This window comes from Cetorhinus maximus, chromosome 21 (genome assembly GCF_964194155.1).
Source record: "Cetorhinus maximus chromosome 21, sCetMax3.hap1.1, whole genome shotgun sequence".
Lineage (NCBI taxonomy): Eukaryota > Metazoa > Chordata > Chondrichthyes > Lamniformes > Cetorhinidae > Cetorhinus > Cetorhinus maximus.
The window spans coordinates 41,048,543-41,064,629 of NC_135899.1; the positions used below are offsets into that span (position 1 = coordinate 41,048,543).

At 47.1% G+C, this 16,087-nt stretch overlaps 1 protein-coding gene across 2 annotated transcripts in view; it reads right to left on the reverse strand.

Annotated features, from left to right (window-relative positions):
• Positions 1–137: 137 nt before the first annotated feature.
• Positions 138–16,087, reverse strand: part of LOC144695847 (nuclear GTPase SLIP-GC-like) — a 222,811-nt gene continuing 206,861 nt past the window's right edge. For both annotated transcript variants that reach the window (XM_078566877.1, XM_078566876.1), the window contains 3 exons: positions 11,200–11,330; positions 4,092–4,179; positions 138–4,006 (listed from right to left, as the gene is read on the reverse strand). In XM_078566877.1, the coding sequence (XP_078423003.1) occupies positions 3,948–4,006; positions 4,092–4,179; positions 11,200–11,330 (278 nt within the window). In that variant the 3' untranslated portion in view covers positions 138–3,947. The remainder of the gene's footprint in view (positions 4,007–4,091; positions 4,180–11,199; positions 11,331–16,087) is intronic.

The window sequence follows — 16,087 nt, forward strand, 5'->3', positions numbered from 1 at the left end:
TCACCACCACCAAACTCGGCTCAGGTAGGGTATTAAATCCTGACCTGAGAGTCCAGAATTAGAGGCTGTTATAAAACACACTGAGACCAAAGTGATATGATAATGCTAATCAATTTCATTCCGAACAGTCATTGGTGTATATTAATATTGATTTTATTAATGACCTGGACTTTCGTTTACAATGAAGCATGAACAATAATTGCTGGCCTTGTTCAACAGTTCTGGGAATAAGTCAGATTAGCTGCAAAAACTGCTTATTTTGCAAGTACCCGAGATGAGCAAGTTCCTCTTCAATGGTTCACCTCGTTCCCCAGGCCTACTTACCTGCTGACTACCCCATGTCTCTCCTCCCTTAGTATTTCTCTGCATAAGACCCATGGAACATGCTGATTCATTCCCCAATCAGTGATTTACCTGCCAACTACTGGGACAATGACTGCCTCTCCTTCCCTGTGGGATATAGGTTTAAAAAAAAGGTATCCCTTGCTATATTTACAATTACTCTCCTGGGCAGGGTGTGACATTTGACTGTTGTCACATCAATATGAGCTATGACATTCCACAAATTGGCTCCTCTGCCTCTAAACTACACCATCAATATATGCAGCTGTAGCTTTTAAAAAGTACCTGCAGGAGTATCTTCCACCTAACTCTCACTTCTGCTCCATTTCTTTGGTTCACTTCCTCTTTGAGTTGGGTGATAATGTGTCCTCATCTACCAGAGGCTATTGACTATATCAGTCATAGGAACCAGGACTCATGGGCTCATGCTGAGCAAAGGGATGTTTGATGAATATTGTTGGTATGTGCAGGTCTGAGGCCAACCTCCCAGGATCTGAGGCATGTTGTGACAGTTGAATCTGTGCATTTAAGTTGGCCCATCCGCCCTTGCCCCAATTAAGTTGCCAGTTAATTACCACCTAAGGGCAGCTTCCCACTCAATTTTCAGGCTGGAGGGAGCAGTTCGGGGGTGCAGCAAAGCCCAGAAAGTGACCCTGATCACTTGGGCTAGAAGGTGGGGGGGCACCTCCAACAACAGCCTCCTTTCAACATTGGACGCCCCTCCAAAGGGTATGGCTCCTGCAGGTGCTACCTCCACCAACCCTGGCCTCTACACCAACACCACCACTCCCTCTGTCCACCCTCCTGGGCCTCACCTCCCCCACCACACCCAGAACCCCAGAGTTACCTGGTCTTGGGCTCCTGGGACTTCGACTCTGGGGACTGCTTGCAGTTGCAGTCCTGTCCACTGCAGCTTCTGGCACTGCTGGGTCTTCTGATTGGCCAGCAGCTCTCTGAGGTGGGACTTCCTCCCAGGTGAGGGACAGAAATCCCATCTCCAATTAATGCTTGTTGGAGTGTTAAATAGCTGCGGGGCAGCCAGTATCAGTGAGGATGCATTTGTTGTCAACTCTTTGGATGGTGGGAAAGGAAACCCCGCCATCCTAAAAATCCCATTTCCCGTTTGCTCAGAAGGCTTACTTTCCCTGCAGGCAGCAAGTGGCAACTGCAATGCCGGCTGCAACAATGTCACAAGTAAAAGGCAGCCAGTGGTCAGGCTCTCAACCCCTGTAGAAGCAGAGTCCACAGCTCTGACACCAAATTAGGGACAGCATTGTTGGCAGTTTCCAGCCTGTAGCAACTGCTCCATCTTAGAGCTGGACAGATCTGATCATTACCATGAGGCCAGCCATCCCACCAATCCGTGGGTCTGCAAGTCCAGTGAGATGGCAACGGCTGAAGTTCTGATTCCCTCTATCTCTCAGGAAGACAGCACATGGCAAGACCCTAGTCTTCATGCTCAGATGACACTGGTCAGGAGGGTGGAAGGAGAGACCAGGGTGCCCAGGAGTTTCCTCCCTCCAAGTTAGGCAGCCAGCAGTAGTTCACTGTCAGGAGCTGATGGCCACCTTGGTCCTAGAATCGCTCAGTAGGAGGAGCCATCCAGCTCCTGTCAGCCTGGCCCCTGGGTGGTGTTTCAAAGTCGCAACAGGTGCGAGAGAAGTAGGTGAGTAGGTGATGCAAGGTGAGTTTTTTTCTTTATTCTTTCATGCAGGCAACACTAAGGTTGGAGGAGTTGCAGATAGTGAAGAGGATTGTCAAAGGATACAACGGGATATAGATTGGTTGGAGACTTGGGCGGAGAAATAGCAGGTGGAGTTTAATCTGGACAAATGCGAGGTAATGCATTTTGGAAGGTCTAATACAGGCAGGAATTATACAGTAAATGGCAGAACCCTTAAGTGCATCGATGGGCAGAGGGATCTAGGTGTACAGGTCCAAAGGTCACTGAAAGTGGCAACGCAGGTGGATAAGGTAGTCAGGAAGGCGTATGGCATGCTTGCCTTCATCGGCAGGGGCATTGAGTATAAAAGCTGGGAAGTCATGCTACAGCTGTATAGAACCTTGGTTAGGTCACACTTGGAATATTGCGTGCAATTCTGGTTGCCACATTACCAGAAGGGTATGGAGGCGTTGGAGAGGGTGCAGAGGAGGTTTACCAGGATGCTGCCTGGTCTGGAAGTTATTAGCTATGAGGAGAGGTTGGAGAAACTTGGATTGTTCTCGCTAGAGCGACGGAGATTGAGGGGCGACTTGATAGAAGTTTACAAAATTATGAATGGCATGGACAGAGTAGATAGTCAGAAGCTTTTTCCCAGGGTGGAAGAGTCAATTACTAGGGGACATAGATTTAAGGTGAGAGGAGAAAACTATAGAGGAGATGTGCGGGGCAAGTTTTTTACGCAGAGGGTAGTGAGTGTCTGGAATTCGCTGCCAAAGGAGGTGGTGGAAGCAGGTACGATAGTGGTGTTTAAGAGGTAGCTTGAAAAATACATGAATAGGATGGGAATAGAGGGATACCGACCCCGAAAGTGCAAAATGTTTTAGTTGACAGGCAATATGATCGGCGCAGGCTTGGAAGGCCGAAGGGCCTGTTCCTGTGCTATACTTTTCTTTGTTCTTGAATCTTGGTGTCGCTGGCAAGGCTGGCATTTGTTGCCCATCCCTAATTGCTTTTCAGGGCACAGTTAAGAGTCAACCACATTGCTATAAGTCTGAAGTCACAGACCATGTAAGGATGGTAGACTTCCTTCCCTAAAGGACATTAGTGACCCAGATGAGTTTTTAAAACAATCGATGACAGGTTCATGGTTGCCGTTATTAAGGCGAGCTTTTATATTCCAGTTTTATTGACTGAATTTAAATTCCGCCAGCTACAGTAGTCAGGGGGTCAATGAAGTAGGTATTATATTCACACAGCGTACTTTTGATGACTGTAGATTTTACAGGCATTTTGTATGTTGTGGCTCATGGACTTTTTAAATTCACTCTTGCCAGCTGGGTGTCGCTGGCAAGGCCACATTTATTTCCAATCTGTGACTGCCCACACAGGTGGTGACCAACCTTCTCGACAACTGAGTGACTTGCTCAGCCATTTCGAAGGGCAGTTCTGTGGGTCTGGAGTCACATGTAGGCCAGAGCGGGTAAAGGTGGCAGATTTCCCCCCACCTAAAGGACATGAGCAAACTAATTGAGTAGTTAAGAGAATCCAGTAGCTTCATGGTCACCATTACTGAAACGATCTTTTTATTTCAGATGAGTTAATTAACTGAATTCAATTCTTCGGCTACCATGGTGGAATTTGAACTCATATCCCTGAATGATTAGTCCAGGCCTCTAGATTACAGTGCAGTAACATAACCACTATGCTGCGTACTCAGGTTAAAGCAATAAAAAAGAGGAAAGTAATTTAAAAAGCACATTAGCACATCCCCAGGTAAAAATCACTGAAGTAACTACAAATAACCCCTTGAACAGTAATTTATCCCACACGATAGTGCCTTACATCATCATTTACCTTAGTCAATACAATTACTAGAAGGGAGTTGTTATACACGTTAATCTCAACAAACAAAACAGATCCAAGCCAACTAGTTTACTTCTGATCAATTCTTCTTCACTTCATTCCAGATGGGATTTATCTGGTTCAAGTCATTTTCAAAATCTGCAATAAATAAAATTTAAAAAGCATTATTTCTAAACATAGGTGCCACGAGCATATGCGTGAAGAGCAGACTATATTCAGATACCTGGTAAAGGATTACATCCGGGCCACTGGGAGAAACCCAACTTCAAGGTGATGGTCATTCTGTTCTCCATTTCCTCCTTCAAATGATCCTTAAAATGAAAAAGATAGTGAGCTGTGGTTTCTGTTCTCTACTCTGCAACACAGGATCTGCTTCATACCTGATATAAAAGTGTATATTTCAGTGTGTGTATGGAACACATGTATTTTAGTGTGTGTACATTGCTCGATATGGAACACAGTGTCTATTTCAGTTTTTTACATTCCCACGGCACCTTCCCATGCAATTGCAGAAGGTGTAACACCTGCCCCTTTACCTCCTCCCTCCTCACCATCCAAAGGCCCAAACACTCCTTTCAGGTGAAGCAGCGCTTCACTTGCACCTCCTTCAATTTGGTCTACTGCATTCGCTGCTCCCAATGCGGTCTCCTCTACATTGGAGAGACCAAACGCAGACTGGGTGACTGCTTTGCGGAACCTCTTCGGTCTGTCCGCAAGCATGACCCAGACCTCCCTGTCGCTTGCTATTTCAACCATCCTGGTTGAACACCATCCTGCTCTCTTGCCCACATGTCCGTCCTTGGCCTGCTGCATTGTTCCAGTGAAGCTCAACGCCAACTGGAGGAACAGCACCGCATCTTCCGACTAGGCACTTTACAGCCTTCCGGGCTGAATATTGAGTTCAACAATTTCAGACCATGAACTCTCTCCTCAATCCTCACCCCTTTTTTTCAATATTCATTTTCATTTGTTTTAATTTAATTTTAATTTTTTCATTTTTGTTTTTTATCCACTTATTTTTATTTTTTATTTAATTTCATTTTTATTCATTGTTTTATCCCCACCTTTTGTCCTATTTTTGATCTTTTTTCCCCACCGCCGTCCCCTCCCCCCACCCCACCCCCACAAGGACCATCTGCCACTTGTTTATATTGTTCTTTCCAGAGTGCTTACCCTTGTCCTGCTATTATCACATTCTGCTTTCTGAGCTTAATGCCACCACCAGCACCTCCTTTAGCCAGTACCACTATCATTAACACCCCTTTGACCTTTTGTCCATGACATCTCTGGCAATCTCTCCTTTGCCTCCACCTATCGCTGGCCTTCTATCCAGCTTCACCTGCTCCACACCCACCCCAACAACCCCCCCCACCCTCCCCCCCACCGCCTTAAACAGTATAGATTTCATTACATCTTTACTTCTCTTTAGCTCTGAAGAAGAGTCCTATCTCTCATAAGGCATCCCGCTTACACTTTCTCTATCTCTATTCATGCAGGACAAGCTGGCACACAACAACAGGGAGAGGCCGCAGACTGGTGGAAGAATGCCTGAAATAAAGGTCCTCACGGACTTTGAAATAGGGCCATCCAGCTGGCCGGCGATGATCTGGACCAGTCCTGCGCTGACAGTGAAGTTGGTGCTGCTCTACCAAGTGAGGATCCAGCAGTGCAACATCCATCAGACAACCATGCTGTGAGTGATGTGTCCTGTTTCACAGGCCACTGTCATGCACTAATTATCTCTCCTTGCTTTCGTAGGCACATCTGCCAAACAACCGACACAGTCCATGACTCACGGCCTCCAATCAAGCCCCGAAGAAACCTCTGAAGAGGAATCTGAAGGCACCTTCATTGAAGACCCTTCACAGCGCTCACCCACACCCTCCACCAGCGGAGAGACACACGCCTCGGTGGAACCAAACTTTAGAGTAGCCTCAGGATCACAATATGGTGAGCACATAAGATTGATCTACAGCAGGCGGCGGCAGGGAATTCCCAGATGTCCGGCACTCGGAGGACTGGACTGTTGGAGCCAGAAATTTGCTGAGTCTGAGTTAGGTGATGGGCCTCTGAACTCGGTCATGTCACAGTTGCTGGAGCTGCAAAGTCAAGCTCGGGAACATCAGGAAGGGATGTCCGCTGCACTCCTCAGATTGCAAGGCACGTTAGAGGAGTCCGTCCGTCTTCAGGTTGAGGTGATAGCCAATGCACCGAGGTCAACATAGGCAGGATGGCGGCCATCATGGAGACCTTGGTCCAGGATGTCGCTCCTGCACTGCTGCACGGGTTGAACTCCATCACTGATGCCATATTTGGCCTCCAACAGTGTGTATGCGAGAGGGGTGTGGCGCAGCTTGATCTCACTCCAGCTACCCCTTCTGCTCACGGAGTCATCCAGGGGCCCTCGGGCACCCATAGGAAGGAGGATCCGCAGGTGTACACTCTGGGCCCATCCGACTCCCCTCTTCCTGTGACCTCAGCAGCTCCAGTTCCACAGGCCGAGGAGGGTGACCCTGTCACACAGCAGGACCCGGAAAGCAGGCCGGGGCCCTCCAGATCTCAGCCCTCCAGAGGACGCATGTCTAGGTTATCACAGACAGGGCGACACAGTCAGCAGGCTGCCTCCACCTCTGCTGCGGATGTCCGGGGAGCACCAAGACGCAACAGCAGGGTTAGGAAAGTTAACAGGATGTAGTTACACAGCCTGGGCACGGGTGTTAATCACTTGTACATGCTGTTCACTATTGTAAATAAACTCCCAAGGATGTCTCCCTGCCTATGGCTCCTTGTTCTGATGAGCAGTGTTCGTGTCACTCAGGTGTGAAACCTTTCTGCACAAGATAAAGGCAGGTGTCTCAGTCCAGAGCCTCTTCCCTGTGCTCTGAGCAGCCTTCAGACCAAAGTGATGATCCAGCCTCACACTCCCTGGACACATTACTGATGCCTGCACCTCGATGGTGCTTCTCATTGCTGCCAGAATGTTGTGGGCAGGAGTCACCGAGTTCCGTCATTCTCTCCGTGTGCTTTGAGATGGGGCTGGCCCCATCTTGTCAACATCTGCGGCAGGTGATGCTGTGCTCCTGAGGGGCTCAGGTGCTGAAGGCTGACAAAGGATCAGGTGCATTTAAAGTTTCATGACTGCGTCTCTATGATATGACCCTGATCACAGAGTGCAAGCGAGCTGCCCTCGGCCAGACAGGGGTCAGACATTCACAGAGGCTATGTGAAGATCTGTGGAGTGTCCTCACTGCATGTCATCATCATCCTCCTGGAATCTAGTGACTATTAGGGCCTCTCATGCATCTCCATGACAGGAGCCTTATCACAGTGGGTATGTGCGCTGCCATCAGCCAGACTGGAGTCAAACGTTCACAGACGCAATGTGAGGATCTATGGTGTCTCCTCACTGCATGTCATCATCATCCTCCACAAATCAGCAGCTATAGTGGCCTCCCGAGCGCACATGCCTCATCTGGCCAATGCGAGGGCCTCATTACCATCATCATCGCCTTCGAGGACCTCCTCACCCTCATCCCAACCAAGTCCTTCTGACATCTCCTCCTCAGCCAGCTCCTCTCCCTGTTGTAGCACCAGGTTGTAAAGGGTGCAGCAGGCGACGACAATATGTGACATTCTCTGTGGACTATATTGCAGGGTTCCATCAGACCGGTCCAGGCACCGGAACCTCATTTTCAGCATCCCGATGGTCTGCTCCACCAAGTTGCGAGTTGCAGCCTGAGCCTCAATATAGCGTCGCTCTGCTGCAGTTTGAGGCTGCTGCACGGGTGTCATCAGCCGTGGCCTTGGAACGTAGGAACCAACCCTGCAGCTTCTGTGAACCCTGGAAGACATCAGGGCTCTGAGGCCAACTGAGGATGTAGGAATTGTGGACACTCCCTGGGAACTGGGCACACACTTGAAGGATGCATTTGTGGTGATCGCGCACCAGCTGCACATTCAGCGAGTGCAAGCCCTTGCGGTTGACATAATTGGCTGCTTGTTGTGACGGAGATCTGAGCACCATATGAGTGCAGTTGATCGCACCCTGCACCTGTGGGAAATCTGAGATCTGGGCAAATCCCAGCGCTTTTCCATCCTGGCTTTCCAGGTCCCGGGCAAAATGCACAAAGTTTGTGCCTTTGCAAAGATGACATCCGTGACCTCATGGATGCAGTTGTGGGCTGAGGCTTGAGAGACCCCACAGAGGTCACCTGTAGAGCCCTGAAAGGAGCCACTGTCATAAAAATTGAGGGCCACAGTCACTTACACAGCCATTGGCAGTGGATGCCCTCCATGTCCCCGTGGCGCTAAATCCTGCAATAAGTGGCAGATGTGAGCGACCAGTTCCCTAGACATTCACAGTCTTCAGCAACACTGGTTCTCGGTCATCTGCAGGAATGAAAGGCGGTGTCTAAAGACCCTGGGTCTAGCTAGGTTCCGAACAGCAATGGCTCACTGTGGCTCTTCAATGGCATGTGCGGGAGCCCCATCCGCCCCTTCTTCCAGAGAGTGCTACTCCTCCCTCTACGCAGCCAGGCGCCTCCGCCACTCTCTTCTCCTTCATCTCCTCTCTCTGTACTCCATGAGGCATACAGCTAGTTCACCAGGCTCCATGATCCTGGTATACTCCTCCTGCAGGATGAAAGAGAGAGACACATGGGTTGACCTGGGTGTACTATGAACCTCTCTTGGTTAAGTCTGAAGGCCCCTGAACGCATCCCGGAGAATGTTGGCCACCACTTGGATGGCCAGAGTTTAGTGCACTGCATGGCTACCCGAAAACCCACCCACTTCCACCCCAATCCACCTGACCGATTGGCGGCAGCTTTGCCCTCTGGACTGCCTGCTGTGCTCTCAGCTCAGACACAGGCATTCTCCTAACCCACACTGCAAGGCTGCACTGTTAGCTTGAACCATGGGGGAGACTGGTCCAAACCAGGGTGATGATATTGCAAGGGGCTGTGAGCACCTCCAGCAGTGACTGCTCCATGGCCAGCTTTAGTGAGGAGATTGTACAAAGTGCTCAGTCGTACAATTGTTCTGCAGTCCACTCAGTTTGCAGTCTGTGCCCGAAGGGTGAAAGGTTCAGGAGCATTTTCTGGCACTTTCATGCCTCTATGTTGCTTGAGTGGGCAGAGAAGCCAGAGGCCCGACTCCAATCATATCAATGTGGTTGCGTCTGAACTGTCTCAATTGCAGAGGAATGATCACTTTATACAAGGTTTCCCTAATGCATGGCCGCTTCCCTCCCCGTCACCCCGCATGTGCTTGTGCACTACCTTCAACCGCAGAGCAGGCCTTGCCCCACCCTCCAAGTCGCTTCAAACACAGTGCAGCCCTTGCATCCCCCAAGTTGCCTGAACTGCAAGGCAGCCCCCAGCAGTGCACTGTCAGCCAGCTGGGAAAAAGTGGCTTGCCTGTGCCCTTGCCTGAAACGTTGAAGTTCAACAGGCGACCCTGGTGAGCGCAGCAAAACGTTAGTGTGCACTCACCTTTGATTTCCCCTTGAAGTGCAATCTGCCAGGTGCATGCCTTATATCTGCTGTTGTGAAACAATCATGCCAATGTGCTCAGGTGATCCAGCATGGGGGGATGATTCTGGTGATCTGGGCTTATAATAATTTGCAGATACATTACAATAAGGTTCCTGACATCCAACAGTGGGAAACTAGGCCCACCATTGACGGGCAGAGCAGACGATTGCAAACTGGTTTCACAACGTCGTGAAAGCAATTTCTGGCTTTCTCGCCATACTGTCCGCTCACACCGCCAAACATGCCAGACGCCAGCAGGCACAGAAGATTTCGGCCAGTGTTTATTTCAGTATGTGTAATTACTCGATATGGAACACAGTGTGTATTTCAGCATGTGTACATTACCGGATATGGAACACAGTCTGTATTTCAGTATGTGTACATTACTCGATATGGAACACAGTGTGTATTTCAGCATGTGTACATTACCGGATATGGAACACAGTGTGTATTTCAGTATGTGTACATTACTCGATATGGAACACAGTGTGTATTTCAGCATGTGTACGTTACCGGATATGGAACACAGTGTGTATTTCAGCATGTGTACATTACCGGATATGGAACACAGTGTGTATTTCAGTATGTGTACATTACCGGATATGGAACACAGTGTGTATTTCAGCATGTGTACGTTACCGGATATGGAACACAGTCTGTATTTCAGTATGTGTACATTACTCGATATGGAACACAGTGTGTATTTCAGCATGTGTACGTTACCGGATATGGAACACAGTCTGTATTTCAGCATGTGTACATTACTCGATATGGAACACAGTGTGTATTTCAGCATGTGTACATTACTCGATATGGAACACAGTGTGTATTTCAGCATGTGTACATTACTCGATATGGAACACAGTGTGTATTTCAGCATTTGTACATTACTCGATATGGAACACAGTGTGTATTTCAGCATGTGTACGTTACCGGATATGGAACACAGTGTGTATTTCAGCATGTGTACGTTACCGGATATGGAACACAGTCTGTATTTCAGCATGTGTACATTACTCGATATGGAACACAGTGTGTATTTCAGCATGTGTACATTACTCGATATGGAACACAGTGTGTATTTCAGCATGTGTACATTACTCGATATGGAACACAGTCTGTATTTCAGCATGTGTACATTACCGGATATGGAACACAGTGTGTATTTCAGTATGTGTACATTACTCGATATGGAACACAGTGTGTATTTCAGCATGTGTACATTACCGGATATGGAACACAGTCTGTATTTCAGTATGTGTACATTACTCGATATGGAACACAGTGTGTATTTCAGCATGTGTACGTTACCGGATATGGAACACAGTCTGTATTTCAGCATGTGTACATTACTCGATATGGAACACAGTGTGTATTTCAGCATGTGTACATTACTCGATATGGAACACAGTCTGTATTTCAGCATGTGTACGTTACCGGATATGGAACACAGTCTGTATTTCAGTATGTGTACATTACTCGATATGGAACACAGTGTGTATTTCAGCATGTGTACGTTACCGGATATGGAACACAGTCTGTATTTCAGTATGTGTACATTACTCGATATGGAACACAGTGTGTATTTCAGCATGTGTACATTACTCGATATGGAACACAGTGTGTATTTCAGCATGTGTACATTACTCGATATGGAACACAGTGTGTATTTCAGCATGTGTACGTTACTGGATATGGAACACAGTGTGTATTTCAGTATGTGTACATTACCAGATATGGAACACAGTCTGTATTTCAGAACTTCCATCTAGAAAATAGTATTAATCTGAAAGACACCTTCATTTCATTGAATTTCTCCATCACAGAGGCTGCTGCATCTTTGAAAAGATCGTTTTGCTTTTCTACCCGCTCAATTAATATTCTCTGCATGGAAGGCACCACTCCTACACCTTTCTTCTGGCAAGCTTCTGAAATATAAAAAATGTTTGTTATCCGTTATTGTCTTCCAGACATCACTGGCTAGGCCAGCATTTATGACCCAAATGTCCTTGGGAAGGTGATGATGAGCTGCCTTTTTGAAATTGGACACTTTCTTCCAGGAGGCAGTCACACCCCTTAGGCTATTGTCTTCTGATTTGGTCAAAGGTCAGGGACAGGAGGATGGGACTGCAAGTGAGGCAGGTAAGGAGATAAAGAAGGCAGAAGTGCAGGAGCCTCAGCCTTTGCAATTGCCCAATAGGTGTGAGGTTCTCTCAGCTTGTTTGGATGAGAGTGGGGGCTGCAGGGTGGATGAGCAAACTGACCGTGGCACCGTGGTACAGGAAGCCATCCAAGTGGGGGGAGTCAATAGGGATGTAGTAAGGGACAGTATAATCAGAGGGATAGACACAGTTCTCTGCAGCTGAAAGTAAAAGTCCAAAAGGGTGTGTTGCCTGCCTGGTACCAGGCTTGGAGAGGAACATGCAGCGGGAATGGGGAGAATCCAGTTGCCGTGGTCCACGTTGGTACCAAGGACATAGATGGAACTAGGAAAGAGGTTCTGCTTAGTGAGAATGAGTAGCTAGGAGCTAAGTTAAAAAGCTTAACCTCAAAGGTAATAATCACTAGATTATTACCTGAGCCACGAGTGAATTGGCGCAGGGTAAATAAGATTAGAGAGATGAATCTGTGACTCAAAGACTTTGGTTCATGGGGGACTGGCACCAGTGCTGGGGAAAGTGGGAGCTCTACCATTGGGATGTATGACCTGATAGCCATTACAGTGACCAAAGACTAGAGACTGATGATAGCCATTACAGAGACTGGTTGAGAAGTGACCAAAGTTGGGACCTGAATACTGAAGGGTATTTGATATTTTGGAATGACAGGAAGCTACGAAAGAGTGGCGGGATAGTTCTCTTAGTTAAGGATGACATTAATACAGTAGTAAGGAATGACCTTAGCTTAAAAGAGCAAGATGTAGAATCAGTTTGGGTAGGGATAAGAGATAGGAAAGGGAAGAGATCACTTGTGGGAGTAGTGTATGGGTCCCTTAACGGTAGTCACACTAGGATTTAAATAGAAAAAGAGTAATTAAAGTGAATGTTGTTCCTCTAGAGAGTGAGTCTGTGAAATTGATAATGGAAAACAAGGAAATGGTGGAGGCGTTGAACAGGTATTTTTGTGTCTGTCTTCACTTTGATGTTCAAGTATCTTTGGGAAATTTTCTAAGTCTTCTACAGGGAAAAGGTGTTGGGAAAACTATTAGACATAAAGCCTTTTGAAGCTCCACTGCTCTCGCTCCTTGCTGCGGTACTGGTTCATAGTTCAAAAGATCTGGAAAAGGAAATCAGCATTCTCCAACATAGTGGTTATTTGCAGGCTCTGCTGGTGGCAAAAACTGGTGAGGTTCTGCCCAAGAGTTGAGTAAATACCAGTGTGCTGGTCAAATGACTGACTGGACAGTGCACAGAGGTGCTTTAGTGAAAGTGTACTTGCAGAGCAAGCCAGCTACAGGGCTAATACTGGTGGGTGTGATCCCAAACTTGTCCATGCAAGGAATGAACCTTTTGTTAGGAAATGACTAGATCTTGGAGGAGTTGATAGAGCTTGTAAGGGTTTAAGAGCCTAAAGAAAAGCCAACAGAATTAAAGGGGGCCAGGTTAGAGCTTGCTGTGCAAGAAAAGGCCAGAGTACAGCCTGTTAAATTCAAGATGGCCAAGACAGGGCCAAGGGAAAGCAAAAATGCTAAAATGGGAGCCACATAGGTTGAAGGGAATGAGCCCCAAGCGTGGCTAGAAGAAATCTTCTTAATGGATTTAAATATGGACAGAGGAAATTCCCAAACCAGCAGACAAGCAGCGAGGGAGATTTTCAAACAATTAAAGAGCAGTGCAGCAGAAGCTGGCCAACCACCTGTGAGCAGTAGTGTCCCAAAAGTCATGGGACAGATTGTGGACTAATCCATCCCTAAGGTAACATAAATGGGGAAGTCATAAACCTGAAGTTAAGCTGCATTTGTGATAGCCACAATGAAAGTTTAAGTGCAGCAGACACAGAATTAAGCACAGGTCCCTCAAAGGATCAGGTTAAAAACTTAAATCCTCCCAAAGCCAGTGGTTCAAATTTCAAGACCACTGAAAATAGGATGCAAGGGGAGAACCCCAACACCTCACAGGGGTCTAAAAAATAAACCCCACACAATTACCTCAGAAATATGAAACATCAGTGGACTAGAACCTAAATTAACAGGATCATGGATTGTGCAATCAGCTAAGAAAGGGTTAAGAACGTTGCGGCTCTCATAGCCAAAGAGTCAGAACAACTTACATACTAAAAACCTTCACATAGAGCACAACCTGGTGAAATCCAACCCTGCCTTATAAGCCCACATGAAATTTAGATCTTAAATGCTAAATACACTGAACTGCCTATGTCTAGTAAAATCACCATTTTTTGAAATTTTGTATGGCAATATTAATAAATTCTCACCAGATAAAATGTAACTGAGGAATTTTAAGAGAAAAGGAATACAACAGAGAAAATTTCAGCAATATCAGATAACTGTATAGCAAAATTCAGAATGAATGAGTGTGTGTGTATGTATCTTATATTTTGCTTTGCAAGAGAAAAATTACATGAAAAATGTAATAGAATTTTTTTCTCTGTAGGAGGGAGATATGTCACATCAGTGGTAGCATAACAATATTGTGAATCTTTAAGAACCATATTTTTTAAAAAAGCTATATTTTAAAATGACTGAACGTCAAGATGGCTTCCAAGGGCTAAGAGACGTTTTTTGTGGATTGAATTGTCTTATCTCTCAATAGTACAAAGATACCTTTGATTGTGATAAAAGCAAAAAACTGCGGATGCTGGAAATCCAAAACAAAAACAGAAACAGAAATACCTGGAAAAACTCAGCAGGTCTGGCAGCATCGGCGGAGGAGGGCACAGTTGACGTTTCGAGTCCTCATGACCCTTCAACAGAACTAAGTTAAAGTAGGAAAGGGGTGAAATATAAGCTGGTTTAAGGGGTGGGGGAAGTGTTGTTGGGACAAGCAGCCAGTGATAGGTGGAGATAACCAAAAGAAGTCACAGACAAAAGGTCAAAGAGGTGTTGAAGGTGGTGATATTATCTAAAGGAATGTGCTAATTAAAAATGGAAAGCAGGACGAGCAAGGTACAGATAGCCCTAGTGGGGGTGGGGGAATACTAAAAGTGCTAAAAGGTGGAGATAAACAATGGGTGGAAATACATTTAAAAATAATGGAAATAGGTGGGAAAAGAAAAATCTATATAAATTATTGGATAAAACAAAAAGGAGGGGGAAGAAACGGAAAGGAGGTGGGGATGGAGGAGAGAGTTTAAGTTCTAAAATTGTTGAACTCAATATTCAGTCCGGAAGGCTGTAAAGTGCCTAGTTGGAAGATGAGGTGCTGTAACTCCAGTTTACATTGAGCTTCACTGTAGCAATGCAGCAAGCCAAGGACAGACATGTGGGCATGAGAGCAGGGTGGAGTGTTGAAATGGCAAGCGACAGGGAGGTCTGGGTCATGCTTGCGGACAGACCGAACGTGTTCTGCAAAGCGGTCACCCAGTCTGCGTTTGGTCTCTCCAATGTAGAGGAAACCGCATTGGGAGCAACAAATGCAGTAGACTAGGTTGAGGGAAGTGCAAGTGAAATGCTGCTTCACTTGAAAGGAGTGTTTGGGCCCTTGGATGGTGAGGAGAGAGGAAGTGAAGGGGCAGGTGTTGCATCTTCTGCGGTCGCATGGGAAGGTGCCATGGGAGGGGGTTGAGGAGTAGGGGGTGATGGAGGAGTGGACCAGGGTGTCACGGAGGGAACGATCCCTACGGAATGCCGCCGGGGGGGGGGGGTGAAGGGAAGATGTGTTTGGTGGTGGCATCATGCTGGAGTTGGCGGAAATGGCGGAGGATGATCCTTTGAATGCGGAGGCTGGTGGGGTGATAAGTGAGGACAAGGGGGACCCTATCATGTTTCTGGGAGGGAGGAGAAGGCGTGAGGGCGGATGCGCGGGAGATGGGCCGGACACGGTTGAGGGCGCTGTCAACCACCGTGGGTGGAAAACCTCGGTTAAGGAAGAAGGAGGACATGTCAGAGGAACTGTTTTTGAAAGTGGCATCATCAGAACAGATGCAACAGAGGCGAAGGAACTGAGAGAATGGGATGGAGTCCTTACAGGAAGCGGGGTGTGAGGAGCTGTAGTCGAGGTGGCTGTGGGAGTCGGTAGGCTTATAATGGATATTGGTGGACAGTCTATCACCATAAATTGAGACAGAGAGGTCAAGGAAGGGAAGGGAAGTGTCAGATATGGACCATGTAAAAATGATGGAGGGGTGGTGATTGGAAGCAAAGTTAATACATTTTTCCAGGTCCCGATGAGAGCATGAAGCAGCACCGAAGTAATCATTGATGTACCGGAGAAAGAGTTGTGGGAGGGGGCCGGAGTAGGACTGGAACAAGGCATGTTCCACATACCCCATAAAGAGACAGGCATAGCTGGGGCCCATGCGGGTACCCACAGCCACACCTTTTATTTGGAGGAAGTGAGAGGAGTTAAAGGAGAAATTGTTCAGCGTGAGAACAAGTTCAGCCAGACGGAGAAGAGTAGTGGTGGATGGGGATTGTTCGGGCCTCTGTTCGAGGAAGAAGTGGAGAGCCGCCAGACCATCCCGGTGGGGGATGGAGGTGTAGAGGGATTGGACGTCCATGGTGAAGAGG